The 23,522-nt window shown below is 45.4% G+C and overlaps 2 protein-coding genes across 2 annotated transcripts in view; both read left to right on the forward strand.

Annotated features, from left to right (window-relative positions):
• The window catches only part of arel1 (apoptosis resistant E3 ubiquitin protein ligase 1), a 225,227-nt gene that overhangs the window by 175,019 nt on the left and 26,686 nt on the right, over positions 1-23,522 (forward strand). The gene's annotated exons all lie outside the window — the stretch shown is intronic.
• The window catches only part of LOC308305994 (latent-transforming growth factor beta-binding protein 2-like), a gene marked incomplete at both ends in the record, with an annotated part of 165,350 nt that overhangs the window by 116,826 nt on the left and 25,002 nt on the right, over positions 1-23,522 (forward strand). The window contains 17 exons of the mRNA XM_080750893.1: positions 775-1,149; positions 4,611-4,694; positions 5,362-5,547; positions 5,963-6,088; positions 6,662-6,790; positions 7,055-7,174; positions 7,556-7,675; positions 10,497-10,616; positions 10,816-10,938; positions 11,097-11,222; positions 11,338-11,463; positions 13,327-13,452; positions 14,142-14,264; positions 15,638-15,763; positions 18,871-18,999; positions 19,766-19,885; positions 22,607-22,732. Coding sequence (XP_080607019.1) covers positions 775-1,149; positions 4,611-4,694; positions 5,362-5,547; positions 5,963-6,088; positions 6,662-6,790; positions 7,055-7,174; positions 7,556-7,675; positions 10,497-10,616; positions 10,816-10,938; positions 11,097-11,222; positions 11,338-11,463; positions 13,327-13,452; positions 14,142-14,264; positions 15,638-15,763; positions 18,871-18,999; positions 19,766-19,885; positions 22,607-22,732 — 2,385 coding nt within the window. The remainder of the gene's footprint in view (positions 1-774; positions 1,150-4,610; positions 4,695-5,361; positions 5,548-5,962; positions 6,089-6,661; positions 6,791-7,054; positions 7,175-7,555; positions 7,676-10,496; positions 10,617-10,815; positions 10,939-11,096; positions 11,223-11,337; positions 11,464-13,326; positions 13,453-14,141; positions 14,265-15,637; positions 15,764-18,870; positions 19,000-19,765; positions 19,886-22,606; positions 22,733-23,522) is intronic.

Below are 23,522 nucleotides of genomic sequence, written 5' to 3' on the forward strand. Positions count from 1 at the left end.
CGATCCGTTCCAAATCCCCTTTCTGGTAGCCCTCTATGACAGCTGTCACTAGCCTGCCAGCTATGGCCTGTTCCACAGCTAGTTGAAACCATATCTGGCCCGTTACACCGTGCACTATACACACACAGTATGCTCGACATAACGGTATTACACGGATGGCTTATGGTATTGCTGTGAACAGCAGACAGAAACACTAGCCATAATTACACCCTGGCAGCGTCTCATGTTAACCCATGTAGACCGAGTACGCATTATTACGCATTTTTTATGCTTTAACTATTAAAAAATAGCAGATATACCGGTACAAGCTCACAACGCGGCACTGAGTGCCGCGCTGCGAGCTTGTAGACCTGCTATTTTTGAAAAATCAAGAAAATGTGTGCACATCTTTGAATATTTTGACCCGATTCTATAAGTGTCTTCTAAATCCTTCTAAGGTTTTTTGAAAAACCTATGTTTCTATGTCAGTGGTGCTCAAACTTTGTCATGTGAAGGACCCCCAAAATGATATGTATTTGGCCACGGACCTCCATCTCAAAATATTTCGTTCTAGGGACCCCTCAGAAGCAAAATTTGAGTTACACATATTTGCTTTAAAAATACATTATTCAAATATTTGCACACATTTTCATTACTTTTCAAAAACAGTTAAATCATTAAATAATTCTAGGCCTAAGTGGGTTAACTCAGGACCCCGCTGGCGGGGGATACGGAGGTAATCTCCTCTATGGCTCATTGTTCCGTTCCTCCCCTGTGCTGTGCCTCTTCCTGTAGACCATTTCAAGGAGATCTGCCCGGCCGGTCATGGTTATACCTACTCACGCTCCGATGTGCAGATCTCCATGAGACAGCTGGAGGAAGAGGATCTGAGGAACCCGGAGCGCTCCTGGGACGACGAGCAGAGCCCCACGTACCCCCAGCCCCCGTACGGCGTGCCAGAAGAGCTGCCCTCACAGCTGCCCAGCGGCCCGGGGCCGCGGCCCAGCTATCCGCGACCCCCGCACGTACCCCAGTACCCCGTGTACCCGGAGATACCTCGAGAACCTCATTTCCCCAATACCCCACAGGAGCCACAACAACCCCAGCCCCCGTTCCATCCCTCCCCAGCCTCTGAGCTCCCCGCCAGAGAGACACCCTGGCAGCCGGAAGGTGAGAAAGAAAATGTTTGATATCGTCACTGTCGGGCAGAAACCTTGTATCTCCAAGTTTCAAATTTGTAAATTCTTTTGCAAAGTAAAGCACTGCTTCATCACACAAGGCCGTCACATCAAAAGTAGTGAAAACAGCCAATCTACAAGCACACAACGCCTCGCGGTGCGAGGCGTTGTGTGCTTGTAGATCGGCTGTTTTCACTAGTTTAAATCGTTTTAAAAATGATAAATACAAAACATACAGTTTTCTCCACCCGACAACGACGATATACTGAATCGTCAGCATGTTGAGTCTTTTGTTGATAAATGTTTGGTCTGATCGTGAACGAGATGGATGGCTGTAACTACCGAATGTGCTGCAGTGTGTGAAATCCAGGAGATTATCAAAATATGTCTTGTTGACCTGATATTGTTACCACAATCCACTGTATAAATATGCAGGGTAAAGCCGGATTTATAAGTGGTCGTGACAGGGTCGCACACCACGAATTAGTCAATCTTCAAGCTCACAAGGTGGTGCGCTGCGACACGTCGCAAGCTTGTAGATCTGCTATTATCAGTGCATCAAGTCTAACTCGGGCTTTCACTTCGTGAGTGCACAATGGGAATCCCCTGTAGGAACGAAGGCCGGATTAGGTATTTGTGGGAATCCAAACATCAACAGGATGTTTTGATCTCCACAAATAAAGGCTTTATTCCGTCATTTGAGAAATATGGAGCGTAAGGAGGAACACTCATCTCCCTCCATCTGCCAGAGTGCCTTCAGCATCACTGCAGTGGAATGAAAAGTCTACAAAGGTTAAACATCTGCAACCTTGAGATTCTGCGAAGAACCTTCCCCTGATTTACTGTATGCCTATGAGGCAATTTGTTGGCATAGCTGTAACATTTTTGATTTATATAAGGAGACCGTTCTGTAAATATTTGGGGATTTCGGTCTTCGTTATCTTAGATATCTGTTTCCCTGACTCTATTTGCATTCTTCCATGGCCGGTAGTCTGCGTTATTTTCAAATACAAGCCTCTCTGTGAGACTTAAAGGATGAATACACTGTAAGCTTTGCTTTATTAAGAAATGAAGACCTCAAAAGCCGCAAGCCGAGTGCCCAAAGTCAACATGGGCAGATATTCTGATAATGGTCCTTATTAAAGCTCACGGAAGGTCAGATTTCACTATAGATAACGCTGTCTCTCTGTTCTGTCTCCCAGCAGATGTGGAAATACTGAGCGTGGTGAGTTCCTCTTCCCTGTCAACTCCTCGCCACATGCCTTTGAAATGTTTACCTTAGAAAGATATGCACCGGCTATCTCAGCTGGAAGGCTTGTGAGGGCCTATCTGATTACATAACTTAAAGCAAAACACAGTCCTTGGTGGATGCACGCGAGGAGGACGAATATGACAGCCATAACTTAACCTACATCCTTTTCCTAACCAGTAATATTTGCTTGCGTTCCAGCCAACAGTTGTCACTGACTCACCGCTGAAATATCCAGGTAATTTTTCTTGTTGTCTTGTTCATGGGGAACATCCCACTGATAATAAATGCTTCAATTCAATATATGTAATCATGACCTTCCCCTCGCTGATGATTTACCGTCGTGTTTTTACACTGCTGTTCTTGTCGTATTGATATAGCATCTTAGGGCTCCAGGCCAGATAGAGATTTGTTACCTTCAGTCACTACTGACGTGCAGGGGCGTCACAAGGGGTAGGAAAGTGGGACTGAGTTACTGGGGCCCAAGGTGGAGGGGCCCTAATAACTTTGAAAAATAGCAGATATACAAGCTCACAGCGCGGCACCGAGTGCCGCGCTGCGAGCTTGTAGATCTGCTATTTTTGGAAAAGTTGTGAAAATGTGTGAAAATCTTTGAATATATGTATTTTTTAAGCGAACATTTCTAACTCAAATTTTGCTTCTGGGGGTCCCTGGAACTAAATATTTTGAGATCGGGGTCCGTGGCCAAATACATATCATCTTGGGGGTCCTTGACAAAGGTTTCTTGCACACATTGTCACGATTTTTCAAAAATAGCAGAGTGCCGCGCTGTGAGCTTGTATATCTGCTATTTTTCAATAGTTAACATTCATGGGGGGCCCGCAGTGAATCCTTGTACCCAGGGCCCAGAATTTGGTGTGACGCCCCTGCTGACGCGCCTCCTGGAAATCTCTCCTGCGCGGCAGTGGCAGACTGTACGTACGCGTGTCTGCTCCATGCCAGTGAAAACACCAACATCTGAAGGCAGACTCCGTTGGGTCCCGCTGATTTACATATGTTGTTGTTAGTTCATCTTTATGTAGCTGCCACGCTTCTGTAGTAGGGCCCGTGGGAGGGACTGCCATGTTGGTGGTGGTAGAGAAAACAGGGAGTGTATCGTTTAGGTCATATGGAACGAGAGATTATTCCACGTGATACTGTGGAAGGTTGTCTCTATGGACACGTTACCCACTTAAGCCTTATATACTGTATATCGACACATACTGTATATGAGCATCAACACACTTGGTTTTGGCCGTATATGCCCCTGTGCAAAACACGAGTTTCCCCGAGTTGGCCATTTTTTAAAAAGAAATCTGTCTATCTTTCAAACATGGCAGCCATGTTTGTTTACATTTGAAGAAAACACTATAGCCTCTATCTTTTGAATGCCTGAAAGGATTTCCAAGCGGATTTTTTGTTTGAAAGCTGTGAATGGCGTGCACATCTGTGGTGCATCATCCGTGCATTATCTGTGCATGACTCGTGCACATTAACAGGTAAAATTCGGTCAATTGAAGACATTAGTACTTAAGCCCTCGCGTTGAAAATAGATCTTTCACGATATCTGAATATTTTGAAATTGAAATGTTTAGTTTTTGTTTTTTTTAGATTTTTTTTTTGTGCCGATTCGATAGGACAGTAGACTGACAGGAAATGAGGAGAGAGATGGGGAATGACATGTGGCAAAGGTCGTCCGGATCGGGAATCGAACCGGCGACGCCAGCAGGCATCATAGGCTAGTATGTGGTATGCGCCTTGACCACCAGGCCAGCGGGCACCCCGAAATTGAAATGTTTTGGCAATTTCGTTGACATTTGTTTTTAATAAATAAATAAAATATAAATCAGTATACTAGTAAGACACCTCAGGGCGACAAGCAACCTCTCCCTTGCCATGATTTAATATATAACTACTAGTAAGATGCCTCTGGGCGACATGCGACCTCGCCCTAAAGGGCGAGAGGTCACGCCAATTGATAGTAAGTAAGTAAGCCTGGCTGAGGCCCTTATGGCAGGTAGAACTATCTCCTGTGTCTGTAGCATGAGGTGGCTTGATGTACTGTACAAGTACACTCGGGTATGACCTGGACGGGGAATCGAACGCCGACCTCCCAATCTCAGGGCAGACACGTACTCTTGCCACAATGCCACTGAGCTGGCTATGTGTGGTTAACACTTCTCTTTCGGTTTCCCACACAACAGAGGCCTCTCCTGACTCTCCCATCATCAACCTGAAGCCAGATACTGATGACACTGCCCCCATAGACTCAGCTACAAAGGCCACAGGTGAGACTCAGCACTGCTTTGTGTGTGGAATACTGGGGCGGGTGAACTGAATGGGGCATAACAGCAGAGCATACTGTAGGTCACAAAGCACAACATTAGTGCTGGATAGGGATGGGACGATACGCGATATTATCGTTTATCGTGATAAAAAACACTCACGATAATCGTATCGTGGAGATTTAGTTTATCGTGATATCGTGCTCCGTCATGCGCTGGGATCAATTCACCTTTTATTTGCTGAGCTGCATATCCAGTACCACTTAAACCCTCTATAATTGGTAAAAGGTTACTTATATTATATGTCCTTGATATCTTTTTTTCACTCTCTATCAATTGTCTTTGTCAAAAAATAGCCGATCTACAAGCTCACACGCGTTGTGAGCTTGTAGATCTGCTGTTTTTTGGCAAATGTCCTGCCCAGGATAACAGATTTTGATAATCGCGACAATATCGTAAATCGTGATTTCTTTTGTCACAATAATCGTGATATGACATTTTCATATGGTCCCATCCCTAGTGCTGGAGACATTCAAGTTAGGCAATCACTCTGTCCACTGCTAGCAGGCAGCGGCACTTCCCTTAGGCCTCTTCTGTAGGGCTTTGCACAGAGTTTAGCAGGGGAGAGCTGAGCATGTGTTGTCCTTTTACTCGACCCCATTTCTCGGAGCCAAGTTGGCTCGAGGATGCCGCGCTGCACAGGGTGAGAGGGCGAGAAACCAGATCGAGTGCGCCTCTTGGAAGAGGAAGCTGTCGGGACTGGATATTGGCCAGGTTTACAGAGAAAGGAGGCAGGGGGAAAATCAGGACTGTGACAGAGCGAGAGGGGAGACAGAGGAGAGATTAGCAGAGGAAGGTGCCATCGCTGCGTTTGTTTCTGTCAGCCAGAACCCCCACGGCCTGATCCTAACATCCCTGCACACTAGAACCCGTTTTGGATCGAAAGAGACAAGAACAGCACCATTGACAGGCACCACTGTGCATGGCCGGCAGCCTTGTTTCTCCACCGACCCCTTTGTGCGTGCTCCATACCACCTGTTAGAACACTGCAGCTCTGTAAAAAGCTGTCCTCTCATCCAAGACTCCACCTATAAAACAGCCAGGCGGTTTCCATGGAGAAACAACATGTGTTGGCGGAATGCACCTATTTTTTTTTTCTGCAGCTGAGTAATTCTTGTCCAGTAATAGACTGAAGAGTGTGCGTCTGTATACTTAGGTCATGTACAGAGAATGCAGGATGCTAAATGTTGTACTTCTGGGTCTTTTCTTAGATATTGACAAGTGCTCCATCACGCCCACCATCTGCGGCCACGGGAAATGCATTCCAGTGCAGACAGGCTACACCTGCTACTGTGACCCAGGGTACAAGCTCAGCGCACTGCAGACCAACTGCATAGGTAAGTCACAACCGAGAGGCCCGCCGAAAGAGATGCACGAGATACGCACGCAGCGAGCGGCGGGGGCGGCCCCCCCGCGGGATTCCGCCAGATCGCCCTGACGGCGTCTCATCGCGAGCACACGCCTTTCACGCCAAAGGCTTGCCCCGGCGCAGAAGAAGCCTTCCGAGAAACGGAGCGAGCCAAAGCCGAAAGGGATCCGTTTGTTTATGTTGACCCGCTCTGTGATGCCTGACAACACTGTGGATGAGTGCATCCAAAGAGCTGCCACGGCGCTGTGATCCCCTTACTTCACCGTCAGAGCCCAGGCCAAAGCCTTTGCTCCGCTCGGCTGGCCTCGGGCCCATGGCTGTGGAATGCTTGTAGCGTGGACGGGCTTGGACCGCGTACGGTCTCCAGTGGTTCAATGGAACTGTAACGTAATGTAACTTTAGAACTCTCCTCTGCTCTTTCTCTCTTGTTCTTCTTACAACTCCCTCTCACTGTCTCTTGCTGTCTGTTCTCTCTCTCTCTCTCTCTTTCACTCGCTCTCTCTCTCCCCCTCTCTTTCCCTCGCCCTTCCTCTATTCACAGATGTCAACGAGTGTGAGGACAGCCCATGTGAAGGCAAGGGCCACTGTGTGAACACCTTTGGGTCCTACACGTGTCACTGCTACAGTGGCTACAGTCAGGTCATCACCCAGAACAGGAAGTTCTGTCAAGGTGAGGTGGATGGATATTGGATGTGATGGGTAGTTGTTTTTTTATAGTATTTTAAGGCAGGGGTCAGGGATCGATCCCCGATCTTGGTGACGGATTTGCTGCATGTCACTCCTCATCTCTCTCCCCGATTCCCTCTCTCACTACTGTGCTATCAAATAAAGGCAGAAGTGGTAAAAACAAATCAGAAAGTAGTGATTATTACCGCGGAACACAATAGTCACGTTGTCCTCCTCTGTTCCTCTTGGTTGTCTTTCAAACTGGCAGACATTAATGAGTGCAGCATGCCCAACAAGTGCCAGGATGGCGACTGTGTCAACACCGACGGATCTTACACCTGTGAATGCCAGAGCGGCTACGCCAAGTCCTGGAGAGGGGACTGCGAAGGTAACACACTGCAGACACACACACACACACACACACACACACACACACACACACACACACACACACACACACACACACACACACACATGCACACACACAACACAGACATACAGACGCTATGCTCAAGTGAGCATGACAATGCAGACCAGGCCTATTTGTTAGCTTTCCATGAGTTAATGTGTAGCACAGTTACAGAACAGCCATTGTTAGCGTTTGCCCTCGCGGTCTGCCAAGGTAGGGGGGGGGGGGGGGGGGGGGGGACAAAAACAACAATATTAAAACCAGAGTGATGTTACGTGCGTGCGCGCGTTATTGCATGTTTGTCCAGTCATTGTTTAAATAATGGCTTTATTCTTATGCCCTGCCTTGTCTCTTGAGCAGATGTGGACGAGTGCAGGGACCCTACTTCCTGTCCCAGAGGCGTCTGTGTCAACACCCCGGGTTCCTTCCAGTGCCAGCCCTGTGGCCCCGGGTTCAAGTCCGCCTACGGGCGATGTGTGGGTAAGCCCCGCCCCTCGCCCCCCTGCCACTGACCACTGCCTGGAAATGAACCGCAAGGTTCCCTGGTCCGACATTAACCCGTTTAGGCCTAGAATTATTGAACGCTTTAACTAATTGAAAAATAGCAGATATACAAGCTCACAGCGCGGCACCGAGTGCCGCGCTGCTAGCTTGTAGATCTGCTATTTTTGAAAAATGCATGACGATTTGTGCACGTTTTTGAATATATATTTTTGTTTAAAAGCGAACATTTGTAGCTCAAATTTTTGCTCCTGGGGGTCCCTGATACCATATTTTGAGATTGTGGGGCCATGGACAAATACATGCCATTTTGGGGGTCCTTCACATGATCATCGAAAAACCTTAGAAGGATTCAGAAGACACTTATAGAATCGGGTAAAAAAAAATAAAAAATACGATTTTTCACAATTTTTCAAAAATAGCAGATCTACAAGCTTGCAGCGCGGCACTCGCTGCCGCGCTGTGAGCTTCTATATCTGCTATTTTTTAATAGCTAAAGCATAAAATGATACGCAATAGTGCGTGCCCAATCTAAATGGCTTAAAATGGCCCACTCCTATTCGCTAACCTTCTCCGGTTTTATGCAGACCGAGCTCCCGCAGCGACAACCATCAGAAATAACCTTCCTGGCAACAAGTGCCATGGCAACGGTCCGTGCCCTTAAGGACGTGTTGACAGCCCCATGACACAGTGCAGCTCTGCAAACTGACCGAGCTGAATCAGCCCGGGTGCTTGTGGCTTTTTCGCTCAAAGGGGCTGGAATGACTGTGGATGTGTATGGGAAGTGCAGTGGATTTCATGCTTCAAAAGACTTAATATTGGACATTTTATGTACGGCGCGCACTACTGCTGCTGGGCCCCCACCGCAGTCCCAAAACCACTCGGACGATGTCTGCTTGCCGGGGCACAGCGCAACCCTCCACCCTCTCTCTCTCTCTCTTTCCCTCTCTTTCTTTCTGTCTCTCTCTCTCTGCAATCAGTATTTCTCAGTGTTTCCATGTACGATAAATCTGCTCCTCCACTCCCACCCTGCACGCCTCCGCGCAGACCTAATATTGTCGAAGCACATTTGCCGTGTTATTGCGCCGATCTTTTCATATCACTTTGCTGCCGTAAAAATCTTGTTTATAATACTTCAATTTGGGAGAGTCCAAATATTTCCCCTCGGCCACAGCCTTGAACAAACAGCGTGTTATTGTTGGAGGACTCTGACCACTGTGCTGTTGGGCCCAGCATGGGACGGCAGGGCCTTTATTTCCACTACTGGGCCACTGAGGAGTCATAGGAGCTGTATGGGAAGGTCACGGGGTTGATTCCCCCGTCGTCAAAAGGTCCTGACGCGAAAACAAACTGGGTCACTCACCCATAGTATCGCCTGCGTGACACGCTGTGAGGTCATGATATCTGTTTATGAGACTTTTCAAAACGCAGTGACCGACAAACTAAATTATATAAGGTTTGTGACGTGTGAAAGGATAACACAGCGCCAGCCCTTAACCTGGAGGTGGCCCTGTTACGTAAGGGGCTGACTAGTGTTGCCACATTCCCTTTACGTGAACTTGCACCCCTGCTAATTTGTTTGGAAACCCAAGCTCCTGGAGAGAGTATTCCAGAAATGTGGAGGCTTGAGAGACTTTGACTGAACGAACGGCCACTGGAAAATGTGGTAATGAAGTTGGTGTAATTTGTTAGTGTTTTTGGACCTTCTACCGTAACCAATCACGACAAATCACGCGTGTGTGTGTGTGTGTGTGTGTGTGTGTGTGTGTGTGTGTGTGTGTGTGTGTGTGTGTGTGTGTGTGTGTGTGTGTGTGTGTTCTCGCTCGCTCGTGCGTACCGTATGTGTGGGACCCCATTCAGGACAACGTTTATGTTTTGGTTAATTGATCCACTAATGTCCGCTCATGTTTTTTGTAACGATGTCAATGTATAAATAGCAACTGAGAGGAACTTCCCCTATAAATGAAGGGTGACAGCAGAGGTAAATATTTTTATTCAGAACACCCACACAGGCATTACTAACAGGCTTTCACCATACGCCTGAGGCAGAGGGAGCCACATAAAAACAGGCAACGTGAGCGGCGGGTTCCAGTGCTTTCCTCAGTCAATTGACTGTAGCGCAGTAGTTTAGGCCCAATTGGCCACGTCGTGGATAAGCCTAATTGCTGGTGTGATAGCGAAAACAGCTCCAGTCCCCTGTCAGGGCTTATCACCAGGGCCAGAGAGATGCCAGGAGATTGCAGAAACAAAGCATTGGGCCACAACGACAGACATCTGGCCGCTGGCCATGGCTAGACAGACAAAGCCCTCCCTGTCTGTGACTCTTTCCCTTTTCCCACTGTGTGTGACCTCTGTCTCCATCATCTCCCAGGAAAGTCCACTGTTTACTGTACGTCTCAGCAAATAAAGACGTGCACTTTTCCCTTTTCTATCCCTTTTATTTCTCTTTTATCGTTTCTCCTCTCTCGCACACGCATTATGGAAGAACGCGCCAGGAGAATATAAAATATTACCTTTTTTTTACGCTCCATTGATTCCACTATAAAACCGTGTATTCTCCGTGAGGTTTTCCACAAACATAACTTTATTTATGTCCCATCGTCATGTGTTCTGACTTAGAGCATGAAGCGGGAAACACACCGGGGCCATGCAGCGCGCTAGATAACAGCAGGCATTCATGAGCAGCAGGCGTTCTGGTCCCTGCCATGATGTAATCGCAGCATGTAATTACGGCCGGGGTAAAATCCATCATAATCACCTTCTCATGCATGCCGTGGCCCCGGCCCTCCTCTGTCCTCAGATGTGAACGAGTGCCTGGACCAATCGGTGTGCGGCCGCGGTAGGTGTGTCAACACCGACGGCTCCTACAGGTGCAACTGTTTCCAAGGCTACAAACTCTCACAGGACAACATTTGCCACGGTAACTTTTTTTTTTGTTTTTTTTTAAAGCGCACATAGCTAAGTGCAGTAACAGATCTGTGAATGGTTCCTACGACGGACGGAAGCCAGCCCGGCTCTATTGAAGTCCGCGGGGGGTTTAAGAAAGGTTACTAAAGAGCGAGCGGTAGTCTTTGTTTTACAAGTTTCTCCTCTCTTGCTCTGGTGTCTCATCTCTCCAGATGTGGACGAGTGTCTGCTCCCCGGAGTCTGTCTCCACGGCAGGTGTGTCAATCTGGACGGAACCCACAAGTGCACGTGCAACCATGGTTACCGAGCCACCTCAGACAGCAAAGCCTGCGAAGGTCTGTGACGGATTAGCCATGTTAGGCCCACTGCGGTGGAACTCATTATCGCCGCACCCATCTCTGCTCTCCCCACACAATCTGTCTCAGCGGCAAGATAATGTCTCGCCTCCTAATTGTTTTTTTGTTTTCTCCTTTCTCCTTCTCCTTTAAATTAGATGTCAACGAGTGCGCTACTCATAATGTGTGCCCTGTGGGAATGTGCGTCAACACTGAGGGTTCCTACACATGCCAAAACTGCAGGCATGGATTTGGACCGTCTGCTGACGGACAGCGCTGCGAGGGTAGGAAATATTTATTGCGCAAACGGTTCGTGCTGCTGCACTACAACTTTCAGCACACTGGGGGATTTGTTCATTTGTGGTGGCTTGCAATCTTTTTAATCTCTTTGTTTTTCAGATCTGGATGAGTGTGCCCGGGGCGACGTGTGTCTCGGCGGCGTGTGTGCCAACACCGAGGGCTCGTACAGCTGCACGAGGTGCAAGGCTGGCTACAGGGCATCCCAGGATCAGCGGAGGTGTGAAGGTAAGTCCAGACTTAAGCTGCGCTCTTCCCTGCAGTTTACCCAGCCCAATACCCACCCGACGCCTGAAGGCTCCTCCGCCAGTGACTCATTTCAAATTACTCAACGCTTCTGGGCAATTTGTCAAGCCAAAAATGCTTATGTTGAAACTCTTTCCTTGCGTTGTATGTGCTGTATGTGCCATTGTAACTTGATATACAGCACAGTGTATTACTAGTCGTTGATTTCACCCCATTGTTATGCAGTCTTTTAGAGCAGTGCGCTCTCCAGTTCTCTTGAGCTCTGGACCACCAGCGCATTTCGAACAATCAAGGACCACCCCACATTCCTCTTATCCCAACAAGTCAGTTTACAAGCCTCACAGCGCAACTCAACACATTGTGAGCTTGTAAAATGACTATTTCAGTTGAGCGACGATGAACACCAACACAATATATCAAGCCCAATCTTCCATGTTCCAATAGTTACAATGTATGGACATTGATACATTTAAAGGTGATACACCATGCATTTAAAAAATATTTATGTCATATTGTTTATGTCCCAAAAACGTTTTTCAAAAGGTTTGAGGCTAAATTACCACTCCTGAATAGAGAGCCTCCCTCCCCCCCCCCCCCACCCCCCCCCCCCTCCCCCCCAAAAAAAAAAAAAAAAAAACGGCAGCAAATCTGGACAGCCTGTTTTGAGAACCCGTGGGATGCTTTTAACCTTTAAGGTGCTAGTGGGACCCCAAAAAAAGGTTTTAAAATAGGAAAAGTGAATTTTCATGGTGTATCACCTTTAATAAAGGTACAATATACAGGTATATGTATCTATTTAACCACTTTAACCCTATATACCGATGTGCCGTTTCAAGTCTTCAGGCTTTACTGCTATTCTCCCGAAAATGTCCTACAAATGCATTTTTTTCACAGGTTTATCTCCCTGTTTTGCCTTTCTGATTTTTATGGAGAATGGAGCATATTTTTGCAGAAACCCATAAATGGCAAGAAACCACTGCATTCCCATTGGGGGCAGCATAGCTCAGGGGTAGAGAAACTGGTATTAGAGCACGAAGGGTATAAATCCCGAAGGGTTCCCAGTTCGAATCCGGGCTCCCCCTGAGTTAATGCCGAAGGGTCCTTGGGCAAGACTCTGAACCCCTAATTGCCTCCGGTGAGTAGGTTGGTGCCTTGCATGGCTTCCTCCGCCACCGGTGTATGAATGTGTGTGTGAATGGGTGAATGTAATGCACAATCTATGTAAAGCGCTTTGGATTAAAAGCGCTATATAAATGCACCATTTACCATTTACCATTTACCATTGAAAAGCCGAATCCACCTTCACGTTATAGGTAGATTTAAACTTCAAAGTCAAAGATGGTCATAAAAATAGCAAAGATAGCTCATCTACAAGCTCAATGTTCTGCCAATCCACTGGAAATCTACTGTCATGCCAATGGCAGGACGTGTGAAGTTTTTAAATATCACATCTGTACGTCGGTTATTTAAATATAGCCGATCTACAAGCTCACAATGTGTTGCGATGCAACACATTGTGATCTTGTAGATAAGCTATTTTTTTATTGAATTTTTTTTAATCATGAAAAAACTTATCTTGTATTGGGGTCCCTGGCAGAACATAAATTATTTTCAGAAGGGGGTCTGCGGCCAATTGTGGGGGTCCTTGACAGGTAAAAAAGCTTCAGAACCACGTGTTCTAGAGAAATGAATGTGTGTGTGTGTGTGTGTGTGTGTGTGTGTGTGTGTGTGTGTGTGTGTGTGTGCGCGTGTGTGTGTGCGTGCGTGTGTGTGTGTCTGTGTGTGTGTGTGTGTGTGTGTGTGTGCGCGTGTGTGTGTGTGCGCACGCCTGTGTGCTTCCCCCAGATATCGATGAGTGCCAGTCTCTGTCCACGTGTGCCAACGGGATCTGCTTGAACTCTGAGGGCTCTTACATGTGTGAGGCCTGTCCTTCAGGCTACTCTGTATCGTATGATGGAGAGCTCTGTGAAGGTCAGTTTACCATTCTACATTCTGAGGCTGGTTCTACAAATGCCTTCTAAATTAATCAGTAGTTCTCGCACTTTCAAGATTTTTAAAGTGGTCAAAAATAGTAGATGTACAAGGTTGCAGTGTGGCACAGTGTGCTTGTACCGGTATATCTGTTATTTTTGAATGGCCAACGCTAAAATCTAAATTGACACATATTAAAAGTTCAAAGCCTTTTTAGTTGTATTAATTAGGTTCTTGAAGTTGTACATAATAAATGGCATTCACTGGTAATTCAATAGCCCAATTAGTTTCACTCTACTCTTCTCTAGTTTTCATCCACAATTGACCATCCCTTTTTGGTTAAGGTGCTTTCTTGCCTCATAATCAGTGGTGGAAGTAGATGTTTTATCTAAGTAAAAGTAGCAATACCACTCTATACAAGTACAAAAGTATTGGCATAAAAATGTACATTGTACATACATGCAGTATCAAAGTAAAAGTTTTCCATACAAGGAGGGCCTCAAATACTGAATGTACTGTTCTTAGTTTCCACCACTGCTCATAATATGAAAACAAACCCTTTGTTGAGACAACACTCCTTGACATTAGATGGTATCTTATTTCAAGTCTAATTGCACCAGCACAGTCTGTCTATGCGGTGGGAGTGAGTAATCGTCTGTTTGGTGTTGGCGTTCCTTCATCCTCTCTAGATATTGACGAGTGTGCGCTGCCCAGTTCGTGCCCAAGGGGAACGTGTACCAACACAGAGGGCTCCTTCACGTGCGTTACCTGTGGGTCAGGATTCAGAGTGTCTGAGGATGGGCAGTGTGAAGGTGAGGCATTCAGAGATACTACAGGGGGTCCTCTAAATCTTTGTGTGATAGAAACATTTTTATATTAACCACCTGAACCATATCATCCATATTCTGAGAATTGTAGCCAAAAATAGCAGATCTACAAGCTCGCAGCGCGAGGCGTTGTGAGCTTGTAGATCGGCTGAAAGAATTACTCTCTCTGTGTAGAAATCCATGCTGCACGTCACATCTCCATTATTCACTTGATTATGCTTAGTTCAGTGTGGTATAACAAGTACCGAAAATAGCCTACCTCCAAGCTCACAACGCGTCGCAGCTGCGACGCGTTGTGAGCTTGGAGGTCTGCTATTTTCGATATTTCCACCAAAAGGCCCTTTTGGAAATGTCAGCCCCTGCCTCTCTAGCATTCTCTGCACGTCCCTGCTCACCGGCCTCGCCGCCAGACGGTTCAGGTTGTGTGTAAACGGCATCAGGTGTGACTGGTTTGGGCACGAGTCTGCCTCTGCTCCTGAGCTCAAAATCCCAAAATACACCTCCTAGACATCACATCACCGCTGGATCCCAGATCCCATCTACGCCTCTGGCCGCTGCAGGCTCATCTGATCCCCCGCTCAACAGGAGATGAGACAACCGATTCCAAAATTAGACCCCATGGTGACGTCAGACCAAAAGTCCCGTCAATAACTCTTCCCGAAGAGATAGAGGCGTCGACATTCATAATTCGGCCCATGTTCCAGTGTTTACTGAGCTGGCTGATTGGGGCCCCGCTGGCCGGGCCTTCGCTGATTTGAGCCCAGAGATCAGGGGTGTCACACCAAATTCTGGGCCCCGGGTACAAGGATTCACTGTGGGGCCCCTGTGCTTTAACTATTGAAAAATAGCAGATAGCAGATACAAGCTCACAGCTTGTAGATCTGCTATTTTTTAAAAATCATGAAAATCTTTTGAATATTTCAAATCCTTCTAAGGTTTTTTGAAAAAATCTATGTTTCGATGTCAGTGGAGCTCAAACCTTTTCATGTGAAGGACCCCCAAAATGGTATGTATTTGGCCACGGACCTGCATCTCAAAATATTTAGTTCCAGGGACCCCCCCAGAAGCAAAATTTGAGTTACAAATGTTCGCTTAAAAAAAAAACATATTCAAAGATTTGCACACATTTTCACGACTTTTCAAAAATAGCAGATCTACAAGCTCGCAGCGCGGCACTCGGTGCCACGCTGTGAGCTTGTATATCTGCTATTTTTCAATAGCTTTAAGTATAAAATAATTAAGGCCCCTCCACCACCTTGGGCCCTAGTAACTCAGTCCCACTTTCCTACCCCTTGTGACGCCCCTGCCAGAGATGGTGATGATTTGTTGCGATGTGTCCATTTGTGTTCCGCATCCAGATGTCGATGAGTGCTCGCGCGCTAACGTGTGCCCGGGACGCCTGTGCCACAACACCCCGGGGTCTTACGAATGCAGAAGCTGTGGACGTGGCCTGCAGTTGTCTGACGACGGCTATGGCTGTGAGGGTAAGTCTACCTGACGCTATGCTACGCTATAGATCTACAAATAGCAGATTTACAAGCTCGAGTGCCCGCGCTGCGAGCTTTTAGATCTGCTGTTTTTTGAAAAATCTTTTGATATATCTTTTTAAAAGCGAACCTTTGAAACTCAAATGTTTGATTCTGGTGGGGTCCCTGGAACAACATATTTTGAGATGTGGGTCGGCGGCCAAAGACATGTAATTTTGGGGGTCCTTGACATGAAAAATGTTGAGAACCACTGATTTGGAAGAACGATTTAGAAGACATTTATAGAATCGGGTCAAAAATATTCAAAGGCTTGCACAGATTTTCGTAGTGTGGCGAGCTTGTAGATCTGCTATTTTTTAATAGTTAAAGCATAAAATAATGGTTAAAGTAAGTTAATGTCTTATTGGGATAACGTAATCTAATCCTGGATCTGGAAAAGACTTTGATGTTCACCTCTGCCTTTAATTTCTGCTAATAATTGTGCAATGACTACAAGTTGCACTGTGACCTTTTCTGGCTTTGTTGGATTTGATTGTTTTTAGTATGTTTTTGGCTTTGTAGTACTTTTTTCTTCCTCCACCCTTTTTTTTCTCTTTCAGTCGATTTCATGTAAACCACTTTTAATTGTCTCTGTATACAGTATGTGCTCTACAAACAAACTGGCCTCGGCTTTACCTTACCTATTACAACACTGCCACCCAGGTGTGGAATTCCTTGACTACCTCCCTTAAAACAGGTAGCTTGCTGGCATCCTTCAAAACTGCCCTGAAAACTCACCTTTCAGGAGGCCAGAGAAGCAGGTAGTTATTACTTCTCCCATAGACAGGCGAGAAGTAAGCACCTCCCCCCCTACCTTAGCCCCACCCCCCTTGTTTCACCCTATCCTGTACACGTTTTTATAACTGTGATATTATTGAATGTTTTCTTTGCTTGCTATTTGTTATGTCCATGAATTAAATACCAAGGACTTCCAACGTATAAAAGACCGTAAAAGGTCTTGTTTGGCATGTTCCTTTTTAGGCAGGGTGTTTAACTGTACTTGTACTGTACTACATTTCTAATGTATTGACTATACTTGTACTGTTTCCATTTTTGTCGAATAAAATAATCAATCAATCAATCAAAAAACGTAGTCTTCGGTGGGACCGATGTGAACAGCAAGACCCAAAAGATGATTTCACCAAATTCTTAAAGGGATCATTAATTGGTCACGACATGATTTATGAGATAAATGCGGTGAGACGGCGTTGACGAATCCAGGGAGGTTCGATTCTGTCATGACTTCATGGGAAGGGAGAAAAGGAATGATTGTTTAAGAGCGCTCAAACGTGGCCCCTGGTCAGTGCGGCACTGTGTGTTTTTGAATGGAAGCGCCAGTCTGGCATGAGAGGAAGAGCCCCCGCTGATGACGCCGTCAAATCGGCGGTGTCGATTTGACCCACGGGAGTGTAAAAATGGACCTCTTAAGTGTTCAAATAATCAAGACTCCAGATTTTCACAGTGCATGCGTCTTTGCCCTGGGAAAAAAAAAAAAAAAACGTTTCACAAAACACCTCGCAAGACCGTGTCATCCGCTGATTGGATTTTAATGGACGTCTGCGATGCCATGGAAAATATGAAGGGCTTAATTTGAAATGAAGGCGGGCCACTCCCCTACCCTCCGTGCGGCGAGTCTGCCCCGCTGAACCCGCTCTGTTGACCCAAAGGCAAAAAACCGAGCCATTTCAATCACTTAACAATACCCTGCACTATTTTCCCCATAAGAAATACAATCTGAGCCGAGGTCGAGGAATTCCCAGTGATCACATAACAGTGAGCCAAGGGACTGTTTGTAGATACAGTAATTATACGCCACCTGTAATAGCTTGCTGTTTTGGAATCGATGCCCGTCCTGCATACTTATCTTTCTACCCTTTTTAATAAAGCACTGTCAGTGCAAGTTAACTCTCAAATACCGGGAACGTGCCCGAGTCGCGTTAGATTTGAACCACTTTAACCATTATTTTATGCTTTAACTTTAGAAAAATCGTGAAAAGGAGTGCAAGTCTTTGAATATCTTTGACCCGATCTTTGACCCGACTTCTAAATCCTTCCTCTAAATCATGCTGTTCTCAAACATTTTCATGTCAAGGACCCCCAAAATTACAGGTATTTGGCCACGGACCCCCATCTCAAAATGCGTTGTTCCAGGGACCACCCAGAAGCAAATATTTGATTTACAAATGTTCGCTTTTAAGTAGATATATTCAAAGACTTGTAAAATAAATCATGATTTTTTTCAAAAATAGCAGATCTACAAGCTCGCAGCGCGGCACTCGGTGCCACGCTGTGAGCTTGTATATCTGCTATTTTTCACTGGTTAAAGCATTCAATCATGTCTAGGCCTAAATGGGTTAATAAAGAGGGCTTTACTTAATGTGCGCTGTAGTGTAGACTGAACAACACTGTGCTATCAGGACCTTTAACCGATCAGATAGTGACTTGATTTGAGAGATTTGAGAGCGCTCCAGGCTTCTGTCTCCTCGGCCTGACAACCTACAGCTACAGTAACCTACCTCTGACCTTATTGCACGTCACGCCTCGTTTTATGCGTAGTTGTAAGCCTGTGTTGCACATTGGAAATAGCCGAATTACAAGCTCGCAACACGCCGGCGCTCAACTAAGCACGAACCAGGCTTCATGTGGATAATAATATAATAATAATAAACTTTATTTATAAAGCGCTTTTCGAAAACAGTGTTTACAAAGTGCTTTTTACAGTGTCATGGTACAAATAAAAACATTCGTAGAGATAACAATAATCAATTAAGATTCATATATGAAATAGAATGTAAAATAAGCTATAAAATATAAAAAATAAAAATAAAAATGAAGGCAAATCCAGACACACACAGTTACGAAAAGTGCAAGTTGCAAGTGCTAAAGTCTAGGAAAGGCCTTGGTGTATAAGTGCGTTTTCAGGAGAGACTTAAAAGAAGTCACTGACTGGGCTGGATGATACTGCTCTCTCCCTGTCTCTTATTTTGTCTCTGTTTTGTCCTCTTCTTCTACCCCCCCCTTTCCCAACTCCCCATGCACGCACGCACACACACAATATCTGGCAGATATTGACGAATGCCAGACTCCAGGGGCGTGTCCCACGGGTTTATGCACCAACACAGAGGGGTCCTTCTCCTGCATGGCGTGTGATCCTGGCTTCACGGTGGCAGCCGACGGCGTCTCCTCCTGCGAAGGTACCTACCGCACCGCACACCCGAGCCGCGCTCTTACCTTGACCGACACGGGATACCCCCTTAACTCTCAAATACCTGGAACGCGCCCGAGTCGCGTTAGATTTTAACCACTTTAACCATTATTTTATGCTTTAACTATTGAAAAAATCTACAAGCTCGAGCTTGTAGATCTGCTATTTTTGAAAGATCGTGAAAATGTGTGCAAGTCTTTGAATATCTTTGACCCGATCTTTGACCCGACTTCTAAATCCTTCTTCTAAATCATGTTGTTCTCAAACTTTTTCATGTCAAGGACCCCCAAAATTACAGGTATTTGGTCCGCGGACCCCCATCTCAAAATATGTTGTTCCAGGGACCACCCAGAAGCAAATATTTGAGTTACAAATGTTCGCTTTTAAATAGATATATTCAAAGACTTCCAAAGAAATACCATGATTTTTAAAAGCGGTCAATAATCCTAGGCCTAAATAGGCTAAGATCGAGTCATTTTGACATTCAATCCCAACTCCAACCCAGTCGGACACAAAATGAGTCATAACAACTCCTATGGAAATGAAGCCTGTCATATCTTTTGACTTATTGTCTGTGGTCTGGAAGCCCTTGGTTCAGATGACAAACTGGAACCCATTTGAGCCCGAGAACCAATTTTTTACAGCTGGCTTTGAATGTGTAATGTTAATGATGTTGTGTGGTTGTGTGGTTGTGTGTGCATGTGCGTGTGTGTGTGCGTGTGCGTGTGTGTGTGTGTGTGTGTCTTACCCGCCAGATGTGAATGAATGCGAGGACAGCGGTCGCTGCCTGGGAGGCCAGTGCACCAACACACCCGGCTCATACAGCTGCTCTTGCCCAACTGGGCTTGAACTGGTGGATGGAACTTCCTGCAGAGGTACCCACGCGCACACACGCACGCACGCACGCACGCACGCACACACACACACACACACACACACACACACACACACACACACACACACACACACACACACACCCACCCACCCTCCCCCCACACACACACACACACACACACACACACACACACACACACACACACACACACACACACACACACACACACCCACACACACTAGGGCATTTACGAATAGTGATTTTTAGTATTCGAATTATTCTACCTCAAAGTTTTCGAATAGTCGAATATTCGACAGGACTGGCCAAACTGTCAAATATTAACACTTATGTTGCAATGATTTTTTCTCTTCAATGTCCCGCGATGCCATGGTCTCCATAGACTTCCATGTAATGTATAGTGCACGGATCGTGCACGCCCATGCCTAGATGATGCACCACGTGTGTGCACACTGTTCACAGCTTTCAAACAAAAAAATCCGCTTGGAAATCCGTTCAGGCATTCATGATTTATCAGCCATTATGTTTTCTTCAGATGTAAACAAACATGGCTGCCATGTTTGAAAGAATGGGTTGGTATGGGGGTTAAACATGCAATTTCGCAATCGCGATCATGCCTAACACATTTCTGGAGGTCCAAAAAACATTTTTGAAAAAAAAAAAAATGAAAAAAAAAAAAAAAAAAAAAAACTCAGGAAACTCGGGGTTGGCACCAGATGTGTTAAGTAAGCAAGAGGCAAACATTGTGAAAATAGCCGATCAGCTATTTTCACAATATTTATCTGTGGAACCGAGTCACATTAATACCTACAATTCCAAGTGCTTGTCAGGGCGGGGGTCCCCAGTTCAAATATGTTTATTTTGGGGGTCACGGCCTAAAAATGTTTGAGAAGCCCTGGTATAGAGCATTAACAAATTCATCCACAACTCATTCTTATGACTTTCTATCTATTATAAACTATATATTTTTTAAAGAGAAAACAATAAAAAAATAAGCAAATATTCGACTTCGGTGAACAATGTCGAATAGTGATTTTGATATTCTAATTTTTCGAATATCCCCCTAACACACACACAGTTTAACAATGTATTCATGTCTGCACAGGAAAGCACACGAAGGACACAAACCTTATAGGTGCAGGGTTAGGTTACATTCACAAACCCCTTTGCACATGTCTTCATGATACAACAAGAATGTCACTCAGTACTCCGTGGGCACAAGCAGCATGCTTCTCTGCCATACACGGCAGCCGCCAACCACATTAGAGACAGCGCAACACTTCGCCAGCCCTTCTGCTTCACCTCGGGACATCCCAAGCTGTCGAAACCCTCCAACAACCAGTCGGTGGGCATGCTCCAGGCTGGACCACCAGAGCAAACAAAGTTCTCAGTCTGGCACCGTTGCCCGGTGTTAAAAGGACGTCATGCATCCTAAAGCCTCTATCAGAGTCCAGGGTGAAGAGCTATTCACCGCAAATTTTAGGTGTAAAGCTATCCACCTAAAGTGAGAAAATAAGCGGAGGCCTGTCTGATAGTAAAAACAGAGAGATGTGTCGGGGTTCGCGGTGGATAGCTCTTCACCGCAAGTAATGACGTAATGTTGTCGTTTTATGACTTAAAAAGACTACACCGCGGTGGATAGCTTATCACCGCAGTGCCTACTATGATAGGGGCTTAACGATTAAAAGAACATTCGCTACCTGCAGCATTGGAGTACTTTGTTGGAACGGAAATAACAGCTTTTATCACACTGCTGTTTAACAGCAGTGTGATAAAGGTTATTATTTCCACCCTCCTGTGCAGGAGTGGAAAGGACAACAACGTCATGTTGTTGTTTTTTTATAAAAAATAAAAGTTTTTGCGACCCAATTTAAATCTCCCGTGACCCACTGGTTGGGTAACAGTGAACTAGACTACGCCGCTGAGTGCATCTTGCTCGTGATCAAGCACTTGGCCTCAGAAGTTGCAATGTGCTAACATCTGCACCTACTACATTAGCGCTCGTAGTCCGAACGGGTGTGGTTGTTGTTAGACGTTACAGAACAAACAACACTGGCGTCCACCGGCGTCTCACCGTGCCACCCACCCACACACACACACACACACACACACACACACACACACACACACACACACACACACACACACTAGGGCATTCACCAAATATTCGAATATTCTAATATCAAAGTCACTATTCGACGTCGTTCACCAAAGTCGAATATTCGCTTTTTTTATTTTAATTTATAAAGCTTGGCTAGATAGGAAGTCATAAGAATGAGTTGTCAATGGTTCTCAAACCTTTTTAGGCTGTGACCCCCAAAATAAACATATTTGAACTGGGGACCCCCACCCTGATAAGCACTTGGAATTGTAGGTATTACATTTAATGTGACTCGGTTCCGCAGATAAATATTGTGAAAATAGCTGATCTACATGCTCACAACGCCTCGCAGCGCGAGGCGTTGTGAGCATGTAGATCGGCTATTTTCACAATGTTTGCCTCTTGCTTACTTAATATTTGACAGTTTGGCCAGTCCTGTCGAATATTCGACTATTCGAATACTTTGAGGTCGAATAATTCGAATACTAAAAATCACTATTCGTGAATGCCCTAACACACACACACATACACAACACGCGCACACAATGGCAAAGGAGGCTGATCATTTGCAGTTGTTTCACACATGGACTTGTCTGTGCGTGTGTGTGTGTGTGCGTGTCTGTGTGTGTGTGTGTGAGACAGATGTGGATGAATGTCTAACCATAGCGGGGGTCTGTGGAGAAGGTGACTGTCTGAACACCGAGGGCTCCTACGTCTGTATCTGTCCTCATGGATACACCACCGTCAGCGGAGGGGTCGGCTGCCAAGGTTAGACAATGAAACGCATTTTATACGTACTTATTAACGGTTGGTTCCAGGGACAGCCAGCCAGGAGCTTGTGTATACTGCATATGGTTGTTGTCGGGTGGAAACCTTGTATGTCCAAGACCGTTCGTTTTGTATTTATGCAAGGTTTTTTGTATTGATACAAGGTTTACTGTATGCCTGACAGTGACGATCCTCCATATGTCATATTTTTGTAAATAAATGAATGTAAATGTATGAAGACATTCTACAAAACATTTGGAAATGACATTATAACAGTAACAGCAGCTTGTGACTAAATAACAACAACACAGATTCTTTTTTCCATTTCCTGAAAACTAATGGTGTTGGTCATACAATATTTACACCTGACAGTGATATCCATTTACCTGACATTATGCGAAAGGTGAGAAAATTAAATGAAACATAGGATACACACACACTAGGACTAGAGTAATGCTTTGTCATTAGCATGTTCTGCTATATTTATTTCATAAAGGGTAACTACTGTATGTGTGTATGGTATACACACATGCAGTTATACTTTCAACCCCGTCCCAATTGTGGGCATGTCATGTTTACATTTTATCGATAGTCATAAAGGTTTTTCCAGACTTAGCAGTTAATAACTTTTCAAATCAAGCCTTGCTTTAAAAGACATTAAAACACAACAATTACTTATCTCAAGCAAGCTGAAAAGCAACTGAAAGTACTTAAATTAATGGAAAAACCACTGGCTTCCTCGAATATCAAAGAAACTGTGGTATGCTTTGGAAAATGGCCGGCAGTAATG

Source organism: Nannobrachium achirus (assembly GCF_963921795.1).
Source record: "Nannobrachium achirus genome assembly, chromosome: 20".
NCBI lineage: Eukaryota > Metazoa > Chordata > Actinopteri > Myctophiformes > Myctophidae > Nannobrachium > Nannobrachium achirus.